This window comes from Bactrocera tryoni, unplaced genomic scaffold, assembly GCF_016617805.1.
Source record: "Bactrocera tryoni isolate S06 unplaced genomic scaffold, CSIRO_BtryS06_freeze2 scaffold_7, whole genome shotgun sequence".
Classification (NCBI taxonomy): Eukaryota; Metazoa; Arthropoda; class Insecta; order Diptera; family Tephritidae; genus Bactrocera; species Bactrocera tryoni.
The window spans coordinates 5749654-5776529 of NW_024396366.1; the positions used below are offsets into that span (position 1 = coordinate 5749654).

At 37.0% G+C, this 26876-nt stretch overlaps 1 protein-coding gene across 6 annotated transcripts in view; it reads left to right on the forward strand.

The window, feature by feature from the left end:
* Positions 1-2814: 2814 nt before the first annotated feature.
* The window catches only part of LOC120781420 (very-long-chain (3R)-3-hydroxyacyl-CoA dehydratase 3), a 33609-nt gene continuing 9547 nt past the window's right edge, over positions 2815-26876 (forward strand). Inside the window, exons 1-5 of one of the 6 annotated variants that reach the window (XM_040113636.1) lie at positions 3063-3407; positions 5026-5142; positions 5197-5431; positions 25611-25956; positions 26065-26150. In XM_040113636.1, the coding sequence (XP_039969570.1) occupies positions 3381-3407; positions 5026-5142; positions 5197-5431; positions 25611-25956; positions 26065-26107 (768 nt within the window). In that variant the 5' untranslated portion in view covers positions 3063-3380 and the 3' untranslated portion in view covers positions 26108-26150. Of the gene's footprint in view, positions 2896-3034; positions 3408-5025; positions 5143-5196; positions 5432-25610; positions 25957-26064; positions 26175-26876 lie in introns of those variants that run through there. The other 5 variants (XM_040113637.1, XM_040113638.1, XM_040113640.1 and 2 more) reach the window with 5 other exon arrangements.

Below are 26876 nucleotides of genomic sequence, written 5' to 3' on the forward strand. Positions count from 1 at the left end.
GTGCTTACCTTTTTCTCCTTGTTAAGCTTTTTCGTTTTCTGTATATAAAAGAACTTAGTAACATATATATATATATACATATATATGAAATTAATTATAAAATATTAAATTATGAAAAAAACGAATTTACCTTTTTAAAATCCAAAATAAACTGCGCTTTTCGGTTTCTTCTTCTTGAAAAATTGGGCATATGTTTCTCCTATTCTAGCAAGTTAATATTACAATATGCTTAGAATGTCGATAGTTTTTCTCTATCTTACTTACGTATTCTACCATTCAATTGAAATTTCCAGAAAATGTAACAGTGTTAAGGTGCCCATACACGAGCACACAAGTGCGTTCGATCGGTATGTGTGCGCTTACGGTTTATCGTGTATGGGCTTGTTCGCGTACCGATCCATGTTCGCGAAAATGTTTGATTTTTTACGATCGGTGCGCGAACATGTGTATCGTGTATGGCGTTCTCTGCGCACAAAATGTCATTTCTCTCGTGTCGCCGAACAGTGAAGATCGCGGACAATGGCAAGTGTTAAGGGGAGAGCCTGCTTTCGAGGCTTCAAAAAATCTATTTTTTTGAGGATTTTTTTGGGAGGGAAAGAAATAATTTATTCAAGCCAAATTTCTAGGTTTTATAGTCATATATTTGAACATCTTTCACAAATTTTTTGGATACGAAATCTTTGATATTCTGCCTTTGTGTAGCAATTGCCCGATGCATCTCGCATGTGCATTTTTCGGACGGCTGGCAGGATGCAGGTCGCAATTTCTATTGGAAACAAAAAATTCAAAGAGATGCATATTTTTTATGAATTTATCTTCTAGTTAAACTAAGAAAATTCCAAAAAAAGTGTAAAATTTTAAATTTTTGTTAAAAATTGAATAAATAGTGTCTTTTGACCAAAAATTTTTACTTTACGCTGTTTAAAATTATGTTAAAACTAGACTTTTCTTAAAAGTTTTTTTAGTTTAAAAAGAAGTTAATTTTATGCCAATGATAATAAACTTTGCCCTAATTCCATACGATTCCTTCCCGCCAATTAAGAATAATCGTAAAAATGAGAAACCGAGAAATCACGCTTCAAAGTTTTCGCTTTTTGCCAAGCGCTCATACATATATCTGCCAGACGCTCGGTCACTTCCCTTCTAGCTTCGATAATATTTCGAATTCCCATCTATAACTTTGGGACGTATTCTTAAATAATTTTTAAGGAAATTTAAGCAAAAACAAGTGAGGAAGGGCTAAGTTCGGGTGTCACCGAACATTTTATACTCTCGCATGATAAAGTGATAATCGAGATTTCCTTATCCGTCATTGACATATTTTTCAAATACCGTATTTGTGTAAAGTTTTATTCCGCTATCATCATTGGTCCCTAATGTATATACTCGTATTATACAGAGAAGGCATCAGATGGAATTCAAAATAGCGTTATATTGGAAGAAGGCGTGGTTGTGAACCGATTTCACCCATATTTCGTACATGTCATCAGGGTGTTAAGAAAATATTATGTACTGAATTTCATTGAAATCGGTCTAGTAGTTCCTGAGATATGGTTTTTAGTCCATAAGTGAGCGACGCCACTCCCATTTTCAATTTTTAAAAAGAGCCTGGGTGCAGCTTCCTTGTGCCATTTCTTTCGTGAAATTTAGTTTTTCTGGCGTTTTTTGTTAGTCGGTTAACGCACTTTTAGTGATTTTCAACCTAACCTTTGTATGGGAGGTGGGCGTGGTTATTATGCGACTTCTTCCATTTTTGAACTGTATATGTAAATGCGACTCTATAGAGTTTGGTTGACATAGCTATAGTAGTTTCCGAGATATGTACAAAAAACTTAGTAGGGGGCGGGGCCACGCCCACTTTTCCAATTACGTCCAAATATGCCTCTCCCTAATGCGATCCTTTGTGTCAAATTTCACTTTAATATCTTTATTTATGGCTTAGTTATGACACTTTATAGGTTTTCGGTTTTCGCCATTTGGTGGGCGTCGCAGTGGGCCGATTTTGCCCATCGTCGAACTTAACCTTCTTATGGAGCCAAGAAATACGTGTGCCAAGTTTCATCATGATATCTCAATTTTTACTCAAGTTACAGCTTGCACGGACGAACGGACAGACGGACGGACGGACGGATAGACATCCGGATTTCAACTCTACTCGTCACCCTGATCACTTTGGTATATATAACCCTATATCTGACTCTTTTAGTTTTAGGACTTACAAACAACCGTTATGTGAACAAAACTATAATACTCTCCTTAGCAACTTTGTTGCGAGAGTATAAAAAAAATGGATTGTTTGAAGCTTCTAAAGCAGGCTCCCCCTTAATAAAGATTTCGTATCAGAATATATTGATCTTATAAAAAATGAGTTGGCAATTTGGCAAATGAAAAGTGACAAATATAAAAATAAAATTGAGAAAAATGAAAGTTGGAATAACTTATTAACGAAATGCAAAGAAATAGATAAAAGTACTACATTAGAAATAAATTCGAAGAAATGTTCCGCTTCCCTGTCGCACATGTTAACTCTGTAAAGAACGAACGCAAAATGGAATTGTGTGTCGTGTATGGGCAAACGAATTCATACCGATCGAACGCACTTGTGTGCTCGTGTATGGGCACTTTTAGTGAACAGCTGAAAATGTTTCAATGTGCTTGCGCAATCTGTTACCTACGTCTTGTAGGGATAATTATTGTATTCCTAAAGCAATATGGTGCCTCCGCAAGCAATACGTACCGTAGATAACTTGATACGAGACTCTTTGGTTCTAGAGAGAGCTGTCAAAACTCGCATTTTTTATAACATTTGACAATGATGCAACTGCTGAAAAATATTAGATTGGGCATTTTATAAACAACTTTTAGGCATTTTGCAGTTTCCACATTACCACTCAGGTATGCAAATAGCACAATACCGATATTTTTTTGGGTGCTCGGTTCCCCAGGAGGCCTATATCACTCATATATATAAGTAATTTTACACACCACTGACATCTAATTTTACAAAATTTTAACAACGCACTAATTTTAGCAGTTCGTTTTAGCGCTGCTCTTCTGGCATCCCGCCTTTTTCACTAACTGCTGGGTGACGGGACCCTGATTGTCTTTTGTTACCAGTTCTGAAAACAGATCAGGGTTCGCTGCTAGCTGACAAGCGAGAGAGCAAGAAAAGAGATTGTGATCAATTTATCTATGATACGTACAGCAATACAGTTAGTATACAATAAATTTTTGCCTGTCGAGATACCCCGTTAAATCTACAATGTAGATTCAACATCGATTCATTGATTCCTTCCTGAAGTGTCGAAAAATCACGACTATTAATTATTAAGTGGTTTTATCATTCGTCTATCTCTACATACATATATATTCCTACGTACATGGATGTGATTATTTCAACGTTGCCGGTAAATACATAACGGAAACCACTGAATTGTTAACAATGATTAAGAAGTAAGGATTGCTACTTTGTGTAATATAGTTGTAATATTGTAAAAATATAAAACACAATTTTAGTACAAATACTCTCCAGCCATTAGTGTTTTGGGCACAGACAAGAGAACATATGGGTTGGGTTTACTTTAGTATCTCATTTTCATTGCTTATTCCTCTTAAATGCGTGCACGGATTTTTTTAAATTTATATAGCACGGATAGCCAATGAATTAAACTTTGGTTTAAATGTAAATTTATTGTTAAATGTTAATTGGTTTTTTAGATATAAGTAAGCAAAAAACGCACATTTTCACATTTGCTCAAACAATGGCTCTCTTCTTTTGAAGTTTTTGTTGCACTGCTTGCAAAAAATTTAACCAATTTAACACACATACATTCTTTGAAATATATTTAATTGAATTAAAGATAAATTATGAATTTTAAGTTGCAATTTTATGTACAATTTAATAAATAAAACAGCTTTAAATTACGTGTTATACTGTTCCTTTAAATGTAAGCAAAATTACTGAATTTGAACTGTCAAACGACGAGGAAAATAAGCACAAAATGAAGACAGTAATAACCCAACGAATCAAAATGGTAGGTCTTATATACATTTGGGTTACTTTAAATAGGACTCGTTTCGGATCGAGGGTTGAAAGTATCAACAAAATACGTCCATATAACGAAAATTTGGAATAAAAAATCGCGCGATTTTTATTCCAAATTTTCGCCTGCGGCGCTTGTTTCAATGTAATATATTATATTGAAAATCGCGCGATTTTTTATTCAAAATTTTCGTTATATGGACGAAATATATTGCCCACTTTTCAGGGTCTTGTATAAATGGTTGGTTGGGTTATCTTGGTATTACCGATACATATACAATTTTTAATTTTCAGTGTTTTTATTATTTAAATAAAGTGGATTTCCACTTTAATTCATTGAAATAATAAAAATAATAAAAATAGAGTCACTCTATGCGTAAAAATACATACATTTTATAATAATTAGTGAAAATTGTATGGAAAAACTGCGATTTTACACCATTTTCAGGAGGCTGCCCTAGAGCCCCCCGTGGTCCTAGGGGGGGAAGGGTGCTATTATTCAAAAGCTCCATTCATTACCTTTCAAATGAGGGGGGTAGCAAGTCCCCAGCCCCCTCCCCCTTTGCGCAAAACCTCTTCAAAATGAGATACTAAACTAAACATTCCCCGAACATATTACATTAAGAATAGATTTAAAAGATTCAAAAGTAAGTTAAAAATTATGTATATGAAAAAGGGCACGATTACCATTCTCTAGGCGCCGCGATCTGAAGTTATGAGCGGATAGACGAGGTCCTCAGGATAAAAAAATTTTTACACATATACCTCAAACTTCTAGTTTTTGAAAAATACTGAAAAAGAGTGTAGTACATTCAGAAAATTTTGAACTTTAAATACAAATATCTCGAAAACTATAAGTCTAAGATGGGTATATTTTTTTTAATCGTGAGTTGTTCCTCTATCCAACCGTACCATCAAATCGTGAATCAAAAGGAATCGTAATATTGCGGGAAAAATCAAAAAATCAATATTATATACTTCAGACACCATTGGTAAACGCCACGGAAAAGTGTTTCGAATTTTCTTCTAAAGGATATGGAGCATGCGGATTCAATGAGTACAAATTCGAATTACATTTTTACGATTCAATTTATAAAGAGGTATGTTAAATATGTGGTAACACAATCGTGCATTCATTATTTTTTTTTATATAGCAATATAGCTATCGTATTACAGACACCAAAGTGGAATTCGTCATTAAAAAAAATTATTATAAATGGTGGCCTCGATTAGTTCCTGCTCCTCAAAAACCCCATTGGTTGAGAATTGATTTTGATCGTTGGCGAACAGAAGACGAAATGATTGAGGATGAAAAGCCCCGCAATATTATGGAGGACTATTCTAAAGAGCTTGGCAAAGTACAAAAAGAAGAATTAGGGTACTTAAAAGGTTGTTATATTTTCCTTTATTATTGTTTTGAAAAAGCGGGAAAAACAAAGGGTCGGCTTTAGTATACCATCCCACGATTTCAGGGTTAAAAGTGGTATGGTTGGATAGGGCTGATGCTCCAGATTAAGAAAATATGAAATTATAGCCATACTAACTAACCATAATTCGAGAAATTGCAAAATTAAATTAGCGAAATTTTCAACTTTAAATGCAAATATCTCGAAAACTATAAGTTTGCGGCGGCTATTATATATTTCTTAATCTGGAGCATCAGCCCTATCCAACCATACCACCTTTAACCCTGAAATCGTGGAATGGTATACTAAAGTTTCCCCAAAACAAACGCCGTTGCCGGCTTTTGTATACCATGGTTGGATAGAGCAGATGCTCCAAATGTATTCGCACGTATCTAGAATAAAAGAGGACTGTGCTCCGTCCGTCGGTCCCTTTTGTTAATTTTGTATGGTGCCCTCATGTGTGTTGTATTAGTATTGATGTGCGCGTGATGTGGAAGGTTAGAAGTGCTGTGTATGAAGGTGTGGTGTGGAAGGTGCCAATTTCTTTGGCGCCGCGATTTGAAAGTGCCATTGGAAAGAGGAAGTCCTTCTGATTAAAAAATATTTATGGTTATAGGTACCGCAAACGCTTAGTTTACGAGAGATTCGACCTTAAAGTTCAAAAATTCCCAAAATTCGAACATTTCAACAAGCTATTTTACCACATTAAACACACTTTACTCACATTTTTCACTTCAAATTAATTAAATTAAACCATAAACTTTTAAATAAATCCACATTTTATATTTTTAAAAGTTTTTTTACCGAAGAAATCTTTATTTTAAAAATTACATTTGACACTCGTAGTGAACATCATGTCTGTGCTAAAAATTACGACGAAATGGAGCGCTGCCATGTGATGAATAAGGAAATTCGCTGAAATTCCTTTTTTCCCAAAAATTCCTCTATTCATTCATATGGATATGTTCTTTATTTATTTTAATAAACAAATAAGTAATATTATATTGTAATATTATAGGCACGATTCCGATTACTTTGGCGGCGGGGTTAAAAAAAACCGAATAATATAAAAATAACTTTTATTTTTTTAAATATTCACGATTAAAAGTTCAAAAATTTGCTCTAAAAACACATGGTATTTCTCTATGTTTCACTAAATTTTTTCACGTTTTTCACTTTGTATATTTAAATATACACTCTAAACATTGAAATAAGTTCACATTTCACTTTTATTTTGGTATATTTTACCTAAATTTATTAATTTAAAAATCACTTAGCACACTCATCGTTGAAAAGGTTAGATTGTTTACAATTATGAGGAAAACGAGCCTTGCCACATCTTAAACAGCAAATATGTAGGATTTTTAACAATTTTTCTTTGTTTGTTTTTTCGCGTGATTCTTTTTTCTATATTAACTATAAAAAAATACTTTCTACATATGCACGAGGGCTGTCTGATAAATAACCGACCTCAACGTGAAGCTAGCGGCACATCTGAAAAAAAAGTTTCTGCTTCAAATTGTGCATATTATAATAGCTACTCGCCAAAATTTCAGAAATTTATCTTGCGTAATTATCTGTTGACAGTCGTTTTTGTGAGTCTATTTCGATGATTTCCGCAAAATGGAAAAAATTGAATACCGAGCTGTAATTAAATTTTTATTTTTGAAAGGCAATACGCCTTCACAAATCAAAGATGAGTTGGACTCTGTGTATGGTGACTCTGCACCATCGTTTACCACCGTAAAATTATGGGCAGCTGAATTTAAACGTGGTCGCAGGAGCTTGGAAGATGATGAACGTCCTGGGCGTCCAAAAACTGTAACCACCAACGATAACATCGCTAAAGTTCATCAATTGATACTAGACGACCGCCGGATTAAAGTTAGGGAAATAGCTGAGATAATGAAGATGTCAAAAGAACGTGTTTGTCGCATATTAAACCAAGATTTGGGCATGAGAAAGCTGTCCGCGCGTTGGGTGCCGCGTTTGCTTACGCTAGACCACAAACGTGCGCATGAACATTTCCAGCGCTATGTTTGGAAGGGTTGCAGAGATGGGAGCATCGCTGGGAGAAGTGTGTGGAGTTACAAGAAGACTATGTGGAAAAAAAAAAAAAAAAAATTTGAAAAAGTCGCGTGCATCATGGTTAGGTCGGTTATTTATCAGACAGCCCTCGTATATGTGTAATATGAGATTTATGTGACTGAAGTACTTTCGCGTAGTACTCCTTTCAGCATTGGCGGCCTTCGGCCGCGCTTTAAAAAAATAACCCTGGTCGAGCGAATACCCGGGGTGACTGAAGTACTTTCGCGTCGTACTCCTTTCTGCGTTAAAATAAAAAAATATATATTGAGTTTCGTAATAAAGTGATTATATTTTTTGGTTATCTTGCACTGATATTGAATCAAAATTTGAGTTTCCGTTATAAAATGGTTAAATTTTGGTTATTACATTTGTCAGCGCTTTCCATTTATTTTTGATAATACTTTGTTTTGTATATTAGGTGACAATATATATAATATTATACATTATAATATTATTTACTTATTTATTAAATTAATTAAAGAACATATCCATATGAATGGATAGAGGAATTTTTGGGAAAAAAGGAATTTCAGCGAATTTCCTTATTATCACATTATCATTTCGTCGTCATTTTTAGCACACTCATGATGTTCACTACGAGTGTAAAATGTGAATTTATTTAAAAGTTTATGGTTTAACTTAATTAATTTGAAGTGAAAAAAGTGAGTAAAGTGTGTTTAATGTGGTAAAATAGCTTGTTGAAATGTTCGAATTTTGGGAATTTTTGAACTTTAAGGTCGAATATCTCGTAAACTAAGCGTTTGCGGTACCTATTTTTTAATCAGGAGGACTTCCTCTTTCCAACGGTACATTCAAATCGCGGCGCCAAAGAAATCGGAATTGTGCCATATTATATTATAATATTATTTATATTGTGTTTATAATAACCAAAATTTAACCATTTTATAACGAAAACTACAATTTTGTTTCAATATCAGTGCAGGATAACCACTTTATAACGAAACACAAGATATTTTTTTTATTTTAACGCAGAAAGGAGTACTATGCGAAAGTACTTCAGTCACCCCGGGTATTCGCTCGAACAGGGTTATTTTTTTAAAGCGATTATTTTTTAAATAAAACCAACGCAGAAAGGAGTACTACGCGAAAGTACTTCAGTCACATAAATCACATATTACACATATATGTACATATGTAGAAAGTATTTTTTTTTATAGTTAATATAGAAAAAAGAATCACGCGAAAAAACAAACAAAGAAAAAAAAATCATTAAAAATCCTACATATTTGCTGTTTAATATGTGACCAGGCTCATAATTGTAAACAATCTAACCTTTTCAACGATGAGTGTGCTAAGTGATTTTTAAATTTATAAATATAGGTAAAATATAGCAAAATAAAAGTGAAATGTGAACTTATTTTAATGTTTAGAGTGTATATTTAAATATACAGAGTGAAAAACGTGAACCCATTTAGTGAAACATAGAGAAATACCATGTGTTATTAGTGCAAATTTTTGAACTTTTAATAATGAATATTTTAAAAAATAAAAGTTATTTTTATATTATTTTTGGATCTTTTTTCTCTGGAGAAGCTCCCCCTCCGCCAAAGTAATCGGAATCGTGCCGATTTTAGGAAGCCGTTTCACTACATTAAACACACTTTATGCACATTTTTCTCTTCGAAGTCATTTAATTTAACTGTAAACATTTAGATAAATTCACAAATTACACTTTTTGCAGGTTTTATAAGTAAGAATTTTATATTTTAAAAATTACTTTTTACATCATCGTTTATGTGCTTACCATTATGAGGAAATGGAGCGCTGCCATATGATAAGTAAATATGAGCAATTCGCTGAATTTTCTCTTTTTCGCTATAATTCCTCTTTCTTTATAAAGCAATCTTAGTTCTAATAGACACAAGCTTCTGTAAATTATATTTCATATTAAAATTAGTATAAGCAATATTTCCATGCGTATGGATATTTTCTTATTAAAATTTAATAAACAACTAGGTTATATTAAATAATAATATTACGTAATAAAATACTTACTGAATATTAGCTCGACCAGGGTTATTTTTGTAAAGCCGAAGTCCGCCAACACAGAAAGGAGTACTACGCAAAAGTACTTCAGTCACCCTGATAATGTTATCATACACTTATTTGTGTATACTAAATATAAATAATTTATTAATATAAATTTTTGAATTTTTAATCGGGAATATTTTAAAAATATAAGTGTTAGCAATATTACCACATTCCTCCTCTGGAGAATACCGTTCATACCCCATTTATACCGAAATTCCTGTGTTTTACCCGACCGCCAAAGAAATCGGAATCGTGCCAAGAGGTGGTGTGGCAGTGTTAAACCGTGAGGGTGGTCGGAGGCTCATTTAGCCATCCCGGCCACACTAGGCGAATGTTTTGTCTAGGATTCCCTGCAGCTGCTCATCTGGAGTCGTATGAGTGTGCGAAAGGCAGTTTTTCCCGTGTACCTCGGCAACTTGCTGCCGTTCCAAGGGTCGCATACTCCTAAATATGCCACAATGGTGTAAACGATGTGGGTGTCGACAGATGAGTTATCTTATGCGATGGGTCTCTGAAAACCCTGATGATAGCGTCGGTGGTGGTTGGGTGCCACCACGAGGAGCGGGTGCATGTACAGTTGTCGGCGTTGTTGCCGGTGCTGTTGCAACTGTAGTTCGGAGCGTTGGTGTAGGCCCGGTGCGTGGCACATTGGTAGCCACTCGCGCGGTTGTCGTTGCTGCTATAGAGAAGATTGTTGATTATAGATTTCTGTCAGATAATTCGACATGGAGATTCTTGATGTATTCTTTTCATCGACGGCTGAAATTATGATGAAGAATTTTAATTATTTCCCATCGATTTAATAGGGATAGCGACTCCACGCCTGGCTCAGGAATGGCCAGAATGGGTGCATTGGAGTTAAGGCGGTGAGATCTGAGGGGTCTTGCGAGAGTACTGTGAGTGGCCGCAAATTGAGAACGGCTTCAATTCGATTTAATAACGTCGTGAACTTTGATGGGAAGCCACATCGAGGGACGAAGAGAGCGAATGCCGCGAAAAAAGCTTCCGTCATCAGATTACTACATAGCTCGAGGTGTACTGCCTTTGTCGTGAAACATACAATACATACATACTTTAACATGGACGCCTTTACCTGAAATGACCCAGCAAAATAGACACCTGTTGTGGTGAAAGGGAGAGCAAAATTGTTGCGTTCAGGTGCATCTTGCGCTTAAAGATGTACTTCATGATTTGGGACTTAAGGCGGGGAATATAATACTCTTGGCTCACCATATGTTGCATGAGGCGATGTTCGGCGTGTAGCATTAAGATGTGGATGTAATTGAGGAATAATGTGGCAAATGGAGACCTCTGGAATTATTATGGGGAGGCGTTCATATTATGTTAGGCTTGAAGTAGCAAGCCGACCATTGGCACGAAGCAGACCTTTCGTGTCTAGAAATGGGTTTAGAACTATGAGTGAGCTCTTTTTATCAATCGGCTTCGATTCTCTTAGTAGTGGTATATCGTGGCTGAAGTAGCGCGCTTGAGTATATGCGATTAGTGCGACCTTTGCCTTTTGTAACTCTAGGTGCGTCACTGTATTGCATGGGAAATTAGATGATCCCTTGACTTTGTTTTGAGTTGCTCTATAAATTTGAACATGTAAGCAATTACTTTGAGAGCTCGGGTAAACGATGAAAATCGTTCAAGGATGTAGGCATTATCCAGTATCATTTACGATCTTCTGGAGCGATTATGTTGCGCATGGGTGATTGTGGCCACGAATCGAGAGATTCTATTACCCATCGGGGGCCATTCCACCAGTGAGTGGTGGTGGCAAGGTGCAGTGGCTTGCACCCTCTTGTACCTAGATCGGCAGGATTAACAGCACTGGCTACGTGTCGCCAAAGGGGCTGATCCCACTACGTCAAGTAGTTGAAAAGTTCGATTAGAAATGTACGTCTTCCATGCATGTGGTGGTTTTTCTAACCATGCTAGTACACTTTCGGAATCGGACCACATACATAGTTTGCATTTTGTCATGTTTAAATGCATTTGCGTTTTTAAAGGAGCCACTTTTGTGTGCTAATAAGTGGCTTGTGGTCGTGGTGTCACTTTGCGTGCGCACATAGATAGTAGCGCAGTATGCCTTCTCAGAGGCGTCACAGAAGCCATGTAATTCGACTTTGTGTTCAGGGGAATAATTTACCCATCGTGGAACTTGTATCTGACAAATGGCATTCAGATCGTTAACGAACTGGGACCATTTTTCTAAGCGAAGAGGTTTCACTTGTTCTTCCCAGTCGGTTCCATCTAGCCATAATTCGTGTTTTAAGATATTCGCTTCCTGCGGGGTCGAAAAGTTTTGCCACCGAGGATAAAATTTGTCTTTTTGTTGTGGCGGTTAATGCGGACGCTTTTTTAACACTTCCGTTGCCAGAGGAAATTCTGACCTTGTGTTTTCTGACAATTCGTAGAAATTTCGAATGGGTAGATATGATGCATGATGATGTTGGGGGATCTTCGGAACATAATACGTTGAAAATATTGGTCGTCTTTATGAACGACTATTTGCCAGTACATTTTTTCAACGTCCCCAATGAATACGTATTTAAATATACGCCTATTTTTAATATCAGGAGCATTAAATCTGGTTGGAGTGTGGGTCCCATAAATAGGATATCATTTAGGGAACCCCCCGAGCTAGTGGTTTTTGAGGCATTGAAAACAACTCTTTTATTGTTTTTTTTTTTTGCTTGGATTTACTACTGCATGATGTGGCAGGTAAAAGGAGTAGTATTTGCCGTTGGCGATTTTTTCCCCTGGGTTTACTTCCTCAATATGATCTAAATGGAGGTATTTTTCTAACACATCATCATATTCTGATTTGAGTTCACCTTTTTTAAGTAAGTTTCTTTCCATACATAGAAACTGCTGTATTGCAAAGGTGCGAGAGTGGATTTGTAAAAGTCCTCACAATACTGATCTTCAGTGGTTGTGACTGATATGGAGGGTAGTTCTTCTAATTCCCAAAATTTTTTTAATTGTGTATTTATGTACTCGTTTGAGATTTCTTCAACTTGAGTTCTCATTGTTGCGACAAATTCCGTAACTAGTCTACTTAAGATCCAACCGAAAATAGTCTTTTGTGCCAGAAGTGTGTTTGATATTTTCTCAAAAACTTCGAGTATTATCCCTGGTATGAGATCGCTGTCTAATAGAAGATCTATTTTAGCGGGGGTGTTGCAGTTTGGGTCTACTAGCTTTAGGCCAACAGACCCAAGCTGCAAATAGATCTGCGCTTTTGCCAACGCTTTTGAGGGAAATAAGGGTAATGCGACATATTTTATTTGAGTGTTGAACTACTCTTCCGCCCATTCCCGTGATTTCAAAATTTGCTAGTTTTGTTGGCAACTGTAGTCCGTTTTGTTCCCTAGGCTCTATAAATCCTTGGTCTATTAAGGATCTGAGTTTAAACAGTTCTCCTCGATGTTCGATGGAGACGTCTGCTGTGGGTAGTAGTACCCTACTTTTGATTCTCGCGTAGAGTTTGAGTTTTTAATGCCTTTGAGCAGCTTGGTGCTTCTTGGCAATTTTGTTGATTTGGCACTTCGAGATTCGTTCTTGCCACGGGTTTAGGCTCTTTTGATATTTGCGCTGTTTGGGGGTAAGCAGATATCATTTGTTATGTGTAACATTGAATGATGTCTTTTATGACAGTATACGCAATTAAATTTGTTTTCGCAATCTGGAAGCGTATGCGCATGTGACAAACAGTTGGTACAAAGTCTTTCCGTTCTTACGAAATTTTTTCGATCGCTGATATTCATTTTGAATTTCTTGCAAAATTTGAGCTTGTGCCCTCTACACTGTTCGCATGACGTTTCTTTATATTCTTCGGAAACGAACGATTGATTTTTAAACAAGCTTCTATTTAAATTATTGTTGCTACTAGTTTGGGGTCTCGTCATTAAGAGCGAACTGTTTGACTATTACGCCTGCTTGACCTTTTGTTTTGTATCTTCTATAATTTAGGATGGTTTATGTACACGGCTGTAAATATGTCCCGGAAAGATGGCCACTGTTCCTATCCCCCATGAAATATATCTGTGTCGCATGCTGGCACTTTAAGGTGAATGCCTGAACTTGCCTCTTGGGCTTGTTTTTGTGCCAGCTGTATTCTCGTTTGCGGAGTAGGTGAAATTGATTTTATTAGTTTTAATTGATCAGAGGTCATGGCTTTTGTCTCTTCATATTGGTCTAAGCAAATTGCGAAAGCCGAATATTTAAAATTTTCTGGTAGATCTGTGTCGTCAGATTCTACGATTGCGTCATTGGAGACGTCCAGAAATTGTCAAGATTCCTGAATCGCTGACGATGAAAATCGAGTGCATTAACGCATCAGACTGTCACTCTCAAAAATAAATTTGGTGTATGAAATATCTTTCACCCTGTTTTGTTTTGTAGCATCTTGTTTTGAGCGTGTAGCTTCTGCTTGTGTACATGGACGTTTTTCGTCAGAAATCATCTTTGGAACTTTTAGCAAATGAGTTGTTTTAAATTCCTTTGAGTCTGAGCTGATTGAAAAGATGTATGGAATAAATCAAAAATGTCTCAGTGAAAACTAGACTGGTAGATGTTCAGAAAAAGTTTCGTATATAAATATGTTGAATAGAAGACTCTTTTATATGTAAGAAATTAAAAAAAAAAATCAATAAAACCAATGGCTTTTTGATAAACCGAAATCCCTATCCCTATACCTACTAATATTATAAATGCGAATGTAAGTTTGTTTGTTACGCTTTCACACAAAAACTACCTAACCGATCATCATGAAGCTTTGTACATATACTCTTGAAGGTATTAGAAGTAACATAGGGTACTTTATACTAAAAAATTTTTTTACTAAAGATAAAAAAATTGTTTGTCAAAGAATCGTCAAATTTAGCTGCTTCAACGATATCTATTTAGCATTACGGTAATGAAGTTTCAACCCTGAATACTGTAATACCGTCCCACTGTATTTTTGGCGCTGACGACAATATCTAATTCAATTGAATGTAGTTTCAACTGTTTCTAATTTTTCTATATTTATTGTTATTTTCTTCTGTCGTTACATGCAGTGTAAAACTATTCAACTTTTTTAGGTAATCCGTAATTTTTGTGGTTAGCTGTCACTTTATTATTTTAGATCTTACTCGCTGATGTTAATTTTTACTCTGCTTTTCTTTGAAAATGCCTCGGAAGCGGAAATCTTGTCTATCCAAAAATTCATCGCGGGCCCGTGCCGCAAAAGTTCCATGAAATCAAGAAACTTCGGCTCATGCAGAGCTGAGAAGACAACAGCTGAACAAAAGCTGAGCGACAAAGAGTTTTGAGAGCAGCCTCTTCAGGCACGAGTTCGTTTAGAAAGACAAGCTGCACTGCAGACAACTAGAAGAGCGATAGAAACAACAGAACAATCGCAGGCGAGAAGAATTCATAATGCAGACATGCAGACCACGCGCCGCCGAAATTTCATGCGTAATGATTGAGCTGTATTTAATGGTACTGTGTTTCAATATGATCCTTCAATTGAATATCATAATCATCCATTGATTGTTATTGGCTCAATGAATCAAAAATGTCAGTACTGCGATGCTTTTAAATGGAAAGATGAAACTGCTAGAATGTGCTGTTCCGGTGGTAAAGTTTCACTTCCATTACTTGGTGAACCAAAAGAGCCTTTGAAAACTTTATTATTAAATGTTACAGATGAGTCAAAGCAATTTCTAAGCAAAATAAGAAGGTATAACTCTTGCTTTCAAATGACATACTTTGGAGTTGATAAAGTGATAAGAATGCCCGGGTTTTCACCAACTTTTACTGAAAAAGGACAGATATATCATCAATTTGAATCACTATTTCCAGAAGATGATGATCAACATAAATTTCTGCAGATATACTTTATAGGTGATGAACAAAAGGAAGTAAATCGTCGTTGCCAATATATTGAAGGAGTAGAAAGAGAAACGGTATTGAAAATTCAACGAACATTACAACAGACAACTGACCTTCAGACAACTACAAAGTTATCATTCATGCTGATCGCACTCCACGTGGCGAACATGAAAGGCGTTATAAGCGAAGATGGTCAATGAAGTTGCTGTTTTGGTTACTGGTGACCCGAGCTCTCCACGAGACATAGTACTACGGGCACATGACATTACGCTAAAGCGTGTAGCCGATACTCATAGATTCTATGATGCTTTGCAGTACCCATTAATTTTCAGTAAAGGAGATTTTGGATATCATTTTAATATTTCAGTCATTAATCCAACAACCGGACAACAAATTCCAAATGAAATAGTTTCCTGCATGGACTTTTATGTGTATTACATGATGCTTCAACCTTCTGCGTACAAGTCAACTTTTTCATCAATTCTTGGTAGATATGTATATTAAAGTAGAGAGCGAACGTCTTCGTTACATTTCTCTAAACCAGAAAAAATTACTAGCTGAAATTACATAGGATGGAGTTATGTGTAGAAGTTCACGCAAGTGAGAAAAGTTCACTTGGGAGTGGCCAGAAACGATTCTTTTACACATGGCTCAAGCTGCTCACTACTTCCGGTCTTTGGCCAATCCTCTGGGTAGCCCAAGAACATCCGTTTGAAGGCGAGCTAATGTGAGAAGGCGAAACATCCCCTACATAGGGTTGTGCGCTGGGTTTGGGACCCGCCACGTAAAAAGCCCACCAATGAAATCTAAACGACAGCCTCGGATGAGACACCCCCCTTTTGATGACGACCATGGGAAACGAAATAAGGACTACGATTTGAGGGCATGCACCTGAAATGTCCGGACCCTTAATTGGGAAGGTGCCGCTGCCCAGCTGGTTGATGTCCTCGCGAAAATAAAGGCTGACATCACCGCCGTCCAAAAAATGCGATGGACGGGACAAGGACAGAGACGAATAGGTCCTTCTGACATTTACTACAGTGGCCATATAAAGGAGCGCAAGTTTGGTGTTGGATTCGTGGTGGGAGAGAGACTCCGTCGCCGAGTACTATCATTCACTCCGGTGAATGAACGTCTAGCCACAATCCGCATCAAAGCGAGGTTCTTCAACATATCGCTGATTTGCGCCCACGCCTCGACGGAAGAGAAGGACGATGTGACCAAAGATGCCTTCTATGAGCGCTTGGAACGCGCTTATGAGAGCTGCCCCCGCCACGATGTCAAAATCGTGCTTGGCGACTTTAACGTCAGGGTGGGCAAAGAAGGTATCTTTGGCACTACGGTCGGTAAATTCAGCCTCCACGACGAAACATCCCCAAATGGGTTGAGACTGATTGACTTCGCCGTGGCCCGAAATATGGTTATCTGTAGTACTAGATTCCAGCACAAGAAGATACATCAAGCTACATGGCTGTCTCCGGATCGAAAAGCCACCAACCAGATCGATCATGTTGTGATAGACGGAAGACACGTCTCCAGTGTTTTAGACGTTCGTACGCTCCGAGGTCCTAACATCGACTCGGACCACTATCTTGTTGCAGCCAAGATTCGCACCCGCCTCTGTGCAGCAAAAAACGCACGCCAACAAACACAAGGAAGGTTCGACGTCGAGAAGCTGCAATCACAACAGACAGCCGAACGATTTTCTACTCGGCTTGCACTCCTGCTCTCTGAGAGCACTAGTCAACAACTCGGTATAAGGGAACTGTGGGACGGCATTTCAAATTCCTTACGTACAGCTGCAACCGAAACCATTGGTTTTCGGAAAGAGCAAAAGAACAGCTGGTACGACGAAGAGTGCCGTGTCGCAGCGGAGAGAAAACAGGCTGCCTACCTCGCAACGTTACGATCGACCACAACACGTGCGGGATGGGATAGGTACCGAGAATTGAAGAGGGAAGCGAGACGCATCTGCAGACAGAAAAAGAAAGAGGCCGAAATGCGTGAGTATGAAGAGCTTGATAAGCTGGCCGACAGGGGTAATGCTCGAAAATTCTACGAAAAAATGTGGCGGCTTACAGAAGGTTTCATGACCGGAGCATACTCTTGTAGAACCCCCAAAGGTGATCTAGTCACCGATGCCCAGAGCATACTTAAATTATGGAGGGAACACTTCTCCAGCCTGCTGAATGGCAGTGAACGCACAACGCCAGGAGAAGGCGAACCCGATTCCCCAATCGATGACGATGGAGAAGACGTCCCATTGCCCGACCATGAAGAAGTTCGAATAGCACTTACCCGCCTCAAGAACAACAAAGCGGCGGGGGCCGATGGATTGCCGGCCGAGCTATTCAAACACGGCGGCGAAAAACTGATAAGGAGCATGCATCAGCTTTTTTGAAAAATATGGTCGGACGAAAGCATGCCCAACGATTGGAATTTAAGTGTGCTATGCCCAATCCATAAAAAAGGAGACCCCACAATCTGCGCCAACTACCGTGGGATTAGCTTCCTCAGCATCGCATATAAGGTTCTATCGAGCGTATTGTGTGAAAGATTAAAGCCCACCGTCAAAAAACTGATTGGACCTTATCAGTGTGTATCAAATATTCACCATGCGCCAAATCTTGGAAAAGACCCGTGAAAGGAGAATCGACACACACCACCTCTTCGTCGATTTCAAAGCTGCTTTCGACAGTACGAAAAGGAGCTGCCTTTATGCCGCGATGTCTGAATTTGGTATCCCAGCAAAACTAATACGGCTGTGTAAACTGACGTTGAGTAACACCAAAAGCTCCGTCAGGATCGGGAAGGACCTCTCCGAGCCGTTCGATACCAAACGAGGTTTCAGACAAGGCGACTCCCTATCGTGCGACTTCTTCAACCTGCTTCTGGAGAAAATAGTTCGACCTGCAGAACTAAATAGAGAAGGCACCATCTTCTATAAGAGTGTACAGCTGCTGGCGTATGCCGATGATATTGATATCATCGGACTCAACACCCGCGCCGTTAGTTCTGCTTTTCTCCAAATGCGTCTGGCAGTGAACGAGGGCAAAACGAAATATCTCCTGTCATCAAACAAACAGTCGTCGCACTCGCGACTTGGCTCTCACGTCACTTTTGACAGTCATAACTTTGAAGTTGTAGATAATTTCGTCTATTTAAGAACCAGCATTAACACCACCAACACTGTCAGCTTGGAAATCCAACGCAGGATTGCTCTTGGCAACAGGTGCTACTTCGGACTGAGTAGTAAAGTCCTCTCTCGACGAACAAAAGCCAAACTATAAGTCGCTCATAATTCCCGTCCTGCTATATGTTGCAGAGGCTTGGGCGATGACAACAACCGATGAGTCGACGTTTCGAGTTTTCGAGAGAAAAATTCTGCGAGAGATTTACGGTCCTTTGCGCATTGGCCACGGCGAATATCGCATTCGATGGAACGATAAGCTGTACGAGATACACGACGACATTGACATAGTTCAGCGAATTAAAAGACAGCGGCTACGCTGGCTAGGTCATGTTGTCCGGATGGATGAAAACACTCCAGTTCTGAAAGTATTCGACGCCGTACCCGGTGGGGGAAGCAGAGGAAGAGGAAGACCTCCACTCCGTTGGAAGGACCAAGTGGAGAAGGACCTGGCCTCGCTTGGAATATCCAATTGGCGCCACGTAGCGAAAAGAAGAAACGATTGGCGCGCTGTTGTTAACTCGGCTAAAATCGCGTAAGCGGTGTCTACGCCTATGCGATTACCGCAGACAATCTTCAAAAAGAAGATAACACAGTTATTAAAAATATGATACACGGTCCCTGTGGAGCTCGCAATCCAGCATCACCTTGCATGCAAAATGGCAAGTGTACAAAAAAGTATCCTCGAGAAATGATTAAAGAAACAGTTCACAGTTCACTTTTGCAAAGACATTATTGTACTCTGAAGTTCCCCGTTATCATACATGGAACAGTTCAAAAAAAGAATTGCGTCGTCGTATTCATGGTACACCTGTTCAAAACCAATCTGGGGTTAAAGCATCGTATGCTCTTGGTCGTGTCTATACCGTACATGTTACGAATTTTGAATACATGGCTGAAGATATTTTACATCAACTGCAGCAAGTACACACAGATATTACTTTCAATGAAAATGTCTACAATAAAACGCTAATTATAATCGAAAACAAGGTTTTTACGATGGTTGGAAAAAAATTAGAAGATTTTGGAATGTCGAGCCCTCGACGAGACAATATGGATGATTTTGATAATGAAATTGCACGAGAGCTAGATTATGATTTCATAGCACTGCAACATCAAGTGACAGAATTAGTCCCTCAATTACTTCCAGAGAAAAATCATGTTTTCCATCAAGTTTTACGTAAAATGGACTCCGGCAGTGGTGGACTCTTCTTTCTCGACGCACCAGGAGGAACTGGAAAAACGTTTTTGCTTAACTTATTATTAATGTCCGTCAGAAAAGACCAAAAAATAGCAGTTGCTGTAGCTTCGTCAGGTATTGCCGCGACGCTATTAAACGACGGTCGTATGGCACATTCCGTTTTAAAATTACCATTGAATTTGGCACAGGAAGATTTGCCCATCTGCAATTTTAGTAAAAATAGTTCACGAGGTAGGATGCTGCGAGAATGCAAGCTTTTAGTGTGGGATGAAAGTACAATGTCTCACAAGAAGGTTATAGAAGCTTTAAACCGGACGCTCCAGGACTTGCGAGATAATGGGAGGCATGGTATTTTTATTGTCTGGTGATTTCCGTCAAACCCTCTCAGTGATTCAGAGGGGGACACCAGCAGATGAAATTCAAGCCTGCATTAAATCATCAAACTTATGGTCGACAGTTGAAAAACTACGCCTGAAAACGAGTATGAGAGTACATCTTCATAATGACGTGGATTCAGGACTTTACGCAGAAATGTTGTTGAAAATTGGTGATGGTTGTTTAGATGTTGACGCTGAAGGCTACATATTACTGTCAAGAGAATTTTGTAATTTACTAGAAAGTGATGTGGATCTCATTGCTAATGTTTTTCCGGAATTGCCACAAAATTTGTGGTGTGTGATCAGTGGTTGTGTGCAAGAGCAATATTAGCACCAAGAAATGAAATTGTTAATAGGATCAACACTGACATTTTAAACGAGGTTCAAGGAGAAATGAAGGAATATTTGTCAATGGATACAATTATAGATATGGAACTAAGTACTTCATATCCTTTGGAGTTTTTAAATTCACTTGAACTATCGGGTGTACCGTCACATAAACTTCAATTGAAACTAAATGTACCAGTAATGCTTATGCGAAATATAGATGCTCCTCGGCTATGTAATGGAACAAAGCTTCGGATAACAAAATTGGGACAGAACATACTTGGTGCTACTATTTTAACAGGTGTCGGTAAGGGAAATAGTGTTATAATACATAGGATACCAATTATTTGCATTGACCTTCCATTCCAATTTAAAAGGGTTCAGTTTCCCGCCAAGCTTAGCTTTGCTGTTACTATAAACAAGGAACAAGGACAAACATTACAGGTAGCAGGATTGCATTTAGAAAACCCATGCTTCTCTCATTGTCAACCTTATGTAGCCTGTTCACGTGTATCATGCCCGAAATTTACACATAGTTGCACCCGGCGGGAAAACTTATAACATTGTCTACAAAAATATCCTAGATTAATACTTTGTATTTTATTTTTTAAATTGTTAGAATTCAGAATAATTTATTTTACGGTGAAATATATTTTAACATTTGTTGCATTTCAATACGCATATTTTAAGGTGTTGAAAATTCATTGTCTGTAGTAATTTTTAAAAATTGTTGATCTCAGCCAACCAATAAAATTTAGTTATCATATTGACTCATTTCTATTATTATACCCTTACCCTTTATCTCTCATACTTATTTAATGGCTTCACTGCGGGCGAAGACGCGGATAAAAAGCTAGTTTCAAAAATATTTTAGTATATATACATACATATGTACATATGTGTTTAGACGAGAACTCTTTTATGTAAATAAGTGTTTTGAACGAATTTTTATGTCCTATAGAGTATACCTATAAGTGGATCTTTTGTTTATTATGTGCTAATGAGAGTTCGTTTTAGAAATCACCGAATATATTTTATACGCAATCCTGTTTGTTTTTGTTTGCCAAAACCCAAGGGATATTGCGGGATATATGCCAATGTGGACTTTGAAGTAATGTGCGTAACTACATACAAGTATGAGACAATACACTCGTGTGCAAATATTTAATCATATTTTAATGAAACTTTTTATGTTATATTTATTTTTTATTTAATTTGTACCCGATGTCGATGGGGTATATTTTTCAGCAGATGTTGTATATACATATGTATGTGTAACAAGATATTTTTTCAAGTAGTTGGAAGCGAGATATAAATTTTTCTATCTGATAATAAGAAAAAATAGAAAACTGTATGTAGGACCTTCCCGTTACAATTAAAAACTCATGTTTTGAGAGGCTTTCTCAGAGGTGTCTAGGAACCTATTTTTCTGCGTACGAAACGAAAAAAAAAATTTTTTTTTTTGAATCACTCTAATATACATTATTCATATATAATTTGTATAAATGCGCCCACATATTCATGTGTATATACGTATGTTCGCAGTGCGAAGAAACCGAGAAAAGAAAATTGGCAGATCTTTTATTTGTAGATATAAGTATGTATGTGTATGTATACAAGGTGCGTTCCAAAATAAACAGGACTTTTTGCATCTAGCGAATCTACATATATGTCAACTGGTGCGTTAGAATCTGCTATCTTCATCGATTGTCCAGTGAGAATTTCATGACATTTCATCGATTTGAAGTGAAGTTATTAAACCGAATACCGAAACAGTTTGTTAACGGTTTTCACTTTTTTTCTACCGGAATTTTGGTCAGAACCGCAAATTTAATTTTTTTTATTTTAAACCATATATGTATATATGTATATAATATATAAATATTGAAAGGAAACGATACAACTCACTTTGTATGTGGTGTGTACGTATCTGAATCTGTGTGTGCCTGTGCTTCTGCTTCTTTCTCCAGCCCTTTGCTGTTGTTGTTATTTTCTGGTTGTTTTTGGTATGAATTTTGTTTTTTTGTTTTTGGGTTGTTTGTCACAGCACTTCACTGACTATGCCTATATCGCATATGTATGTTATGTGCTTCAATTTGCGTACCACGATTTTGTCACCTCACTTTTACAAGTATAAAACCTTTTTTTTGTTTTGGTTTCGGTCACTCCACTATCACTATTAAATACACATATGTATGTATATTGTATGTGTATATTACTTTTCGCACTGCACTTTCTGTCACCACACTTTTTCCTGTTTTGTAACTGCACTTTTGTCCACTTTTTCATATGATGTATATACATACATATGTACATACATGCAATTTTTTTATTTATTTTTTTTAATTTTATCACCACTGTTATTATTATTATTCTTTTTTTTTTCTGTTTGCAATTTTACATGCAATTTTATTTTTATTTTTTTTTTTCTCAAATTTTGTCACCACCATTATTATTATATTTTTTTTCTGTTTGCCAAATTTTTTGTCACCAAAAACCAAGTTAATTTGGTATGGTGGCTTGAGGTGTGTTGTTTTAGTATTGGTGTGCGCGTGATGTGGAAGGTAAGAAGTGGTGTGTATGTAGATGTGGTTTATGTTGTGTTTAATGTGGCAGTGTTATAATGTGAGGGAGGTCAGAGGCTCATTTAGCCACCCCAAATGCATAAACCATTTCCCTTTTCTTGACAAATCATGATTTTTGAACGCTCATAGCAGGAACAGCGAAAAACGTAAACCCGTGGCCCGTGTCAGCTGATACGACCTCTCTTATGGGAGCGCAATGTAAGTGATCAACGAAAAATGCTACTCCCTTCCGCTTTGCCGTAGGATGCCGTAGATTTCCACGGCATTTGAATTTTTGCCGTAGAAACGTGTCAGCTGATTGCTCTCTCACAACGCATGGTTGCCAGTCTCGATATACTGCAGTAATTATAAAAGTTGTTTTTAATGTGTTTGAAATTTTTTTATACTAACTCAAAATTAAAGTCGAATGCTATTATTTATAAATATATAAACAATTTTTAATAGTTGTTTTCAATTTTGATATTTTATGTTATGAAAAATTGTAATTGAAAACTTAGATGTGCACAAAACTATATATGCGTATTGAGCAATGGCAACATTGTTCAAATGAAAACAAAAAAGATGACGGATTTCTGCGTTTTTACCACGGGCTCAACTTTTGACACAGTTTGCTCGCTAGAGCCTTATTACACACGGCAACTTTTGTTGCGGCAACTCTTAGTTTATAGGCGAGGGGGCGACGAGGAGAGGAGAATCGCGCCGAGTTTCCAGTGTTCAGCAACTCGCTTTGTGTTCTTATTCGTAACAGTTCGCTGCGACGTTTTTCGGCATTCGTGTTCTTTCTATCGTAGTACATAGTTGCATTTGCGTATATTTTTTTGAAATTAATATTTTGAATATATTTAAAAATTTAATTTCATCTTTTGGTAAGTAATTTGCAAATATGTATACAAATATACATAATATAATATAAATATTTTAGAAAATGGAGTATGACGAAAAAATCGAATTAATTAAAGATATTGTGAAATGTATGGAGGAAGCCATACAAATTGATTTAGACGATAGTAAAAAGGGTGATATATCTTTGTTTTAATAAATAAAATGTATTTCTTAATTGACAGAGCTGATAGAATGGCCCAAATACCTATAAGGAAAAAGAAGCGACAATGGGTTAAAGTAAAGTGAAAGAAAATGAGAAAAAAACTCGAGCAGAGTTGCGCAACACAAGTTGCTCGTGTGAAGGTAATGGGCGACAGCAAAAGAGAATCGCCCGAGAATTAGCAACTAAAGTTGCCTCATGTAATCGCGAACCTAAGGAAGGCAACTGAGGAAGGGAGTAGCGTTTTCCGCTGATCACACTATCAGGCCCCCAATGCAAAAAAGAGTTTTACACTTTAAACTTGACACAGCCCAATGGCGGGTAATAAAGAAATTTTTTAAGATAGACAACTGCAAAAATCCTTTTTTTTGGTATAATTCATTTTCTTTATTTCTTTTAGTTCACTTACATAATATGTTGACAATAGTAACACTGATTATTTGACAGACTGCAACCCTCTAGTTGTTTCTAAATAAATAGAATTGAACAATAAGTTAATTCTTGAATTAAAATTATTCTTGCACTATATATGTACAATAAAATAAATGTGTACAAACGAATTAGTGAAGTGTTAGTGGGTATAAAAGTGCAAATATAAGAGTAAAGTAAAATTTAATTTGCAAAAATAGGTACTTCAAATAGTATTAATATTCAACTGCTAATGCAAATATCTCGAAAACTATAAGTGTAAGTATATTCTTAATCTGGACCATTCTCTCTATCCAACCATACCACTTTCAACCCTGAAATCGTGGGATGGTATACTAAAGTTTCCCTTATAAGGTGATGCGTAATAGCAAATAAGTCAAAATAAATAAGCAATAGAGATGATAGACAAAATTTCCACAACAACCGCTTCTACGCACCGGAATTGAATATTACTATTGCTAGTGATGGTCTAATAAATAGCATAATCTGGCGACCTATACTAACTCTCGCATCAGACCATCTGCCAATAATTACCTCGATGCAGAAACCTCCCGATTTTGTTTCTGTGGACAACCGTACCTTCGTCAACTTTAACAAACCTCAATGGGTCTGATTCATAGAATTTACAGCGAACACCTTCAACGCTTTGTCTAACCCAAAGAGACATGATGATCGAGTTGAAGTTCAATTCAATGGTCTTGCCTCTTCGAACCCGAAGAAGTGCGCTAGCAAATGTAGCTGCCAATTTACACTGCACCCTTCGGTAGAGAATCCCAAGCGATGTGTTACCCGACGGCTGAGTAAAATGCCAAAAACTGCGAGCTGCCGATAACCATTACATTTTTGCTAAGTATAGATAAGTACCGCTTTGAGAAATGTCCTCCATTAAGGCACGCACAAATTTTTTGTCTTCGTGTTTAAAAATTATATTTTTGCTTTTATTTATTTACGATAGAAGTCTACGTTTAAAATTTTTATTCAATTTCAGAAAGCGCCAAAAAAGTGTATTTGATATTTTATAATTTGTCGCAATTTATCGGATATCTTTACATTTTAATCGTGATGGGCGTTTTATATTACCGTGATGGTATAATGCCGATGCCTAAAATATATGAGTCTGTAGGAAATGCAATGAAATTTTGTCAACTGTTGCAATATCTTGAGGTGCTTCATCCCATTTTTGGATACACAAAAGGTGGTGTTTTGATGCCATTTTTTCAAGTTATGGGACGAAATTTTATACTCTTTGCGATGATAGAACTAGAGGAGCGTATGCAAACGAAGCCAGTAATTTTTTATCTATTTACGATATGGTCCTGTATCGAAATAATTCGGTAAGTATGAATTACGTTGTAGAACACATACACACATGGTGAAAATGATAACTGCATAAACCAGTATGGTTTTAAATGACTACAAAATTCACTTTTAATTATATTTAGAGGGAATAAATGTTACATATCATTTCCTTTATCATTTAAATAAAAGAAATAACCATGATGATATAAATTGAAATAGGAGCTTGAAGTTCTAGGAGGTAATAGTACATCAGGTATCTATGTATTAGTTTCAACTTTCTGTGCCCTTTTTGATTTTAGCTTACTTCTTTCATATACATATGTACTTTCATATAATATATTCGCCATTATTTTCCATTACTTTCGATATTCGTTTTTGCACGCTTGAGACATGTTTGCGGCACGTGAAGATTGAAGCCTCAGACCAAATGAATTATATAACTGTACTTTATTTTTAAATGATTGCTTCCCAATCCAGACCGGAGGTTTTCAATTGGATTCAAGTCTGACTTGGTCACTTAAGAGAACTCATATTGGTACTGGTGAATTTTCCGTATTGGAATGGAATTTATTCATGTTTACACCATACCATGAAAAGCAGCACCAGACCATTATGTTGCCGCCAACGTGTTTAACGGTTTTTTGCGTATATCGCGAATGCAACTTACCCGTCGGAACAAAACTGGGTTCGTTCCGCTTACTTAGACAGGACTGTCGTTTGAACGAAACGACGATACAGTCGTCTGCTGTTATTGATGTCTTTTTTTAGTCGACCGCGAGCTTGGACATTATTTTTATTTTCTAGGGCATTCTTCACGAAATACAATGAATACCCTGAATTTTAAGCGATGTTTCAAATACTTGCCCGTCTGTTTTGAGGTTTGAGACAGTTTTCTCCACCTCCACTCTGCAACGCTATAAAATTTTAAGATTTAATTGCCCTTTAAAGAAGGACG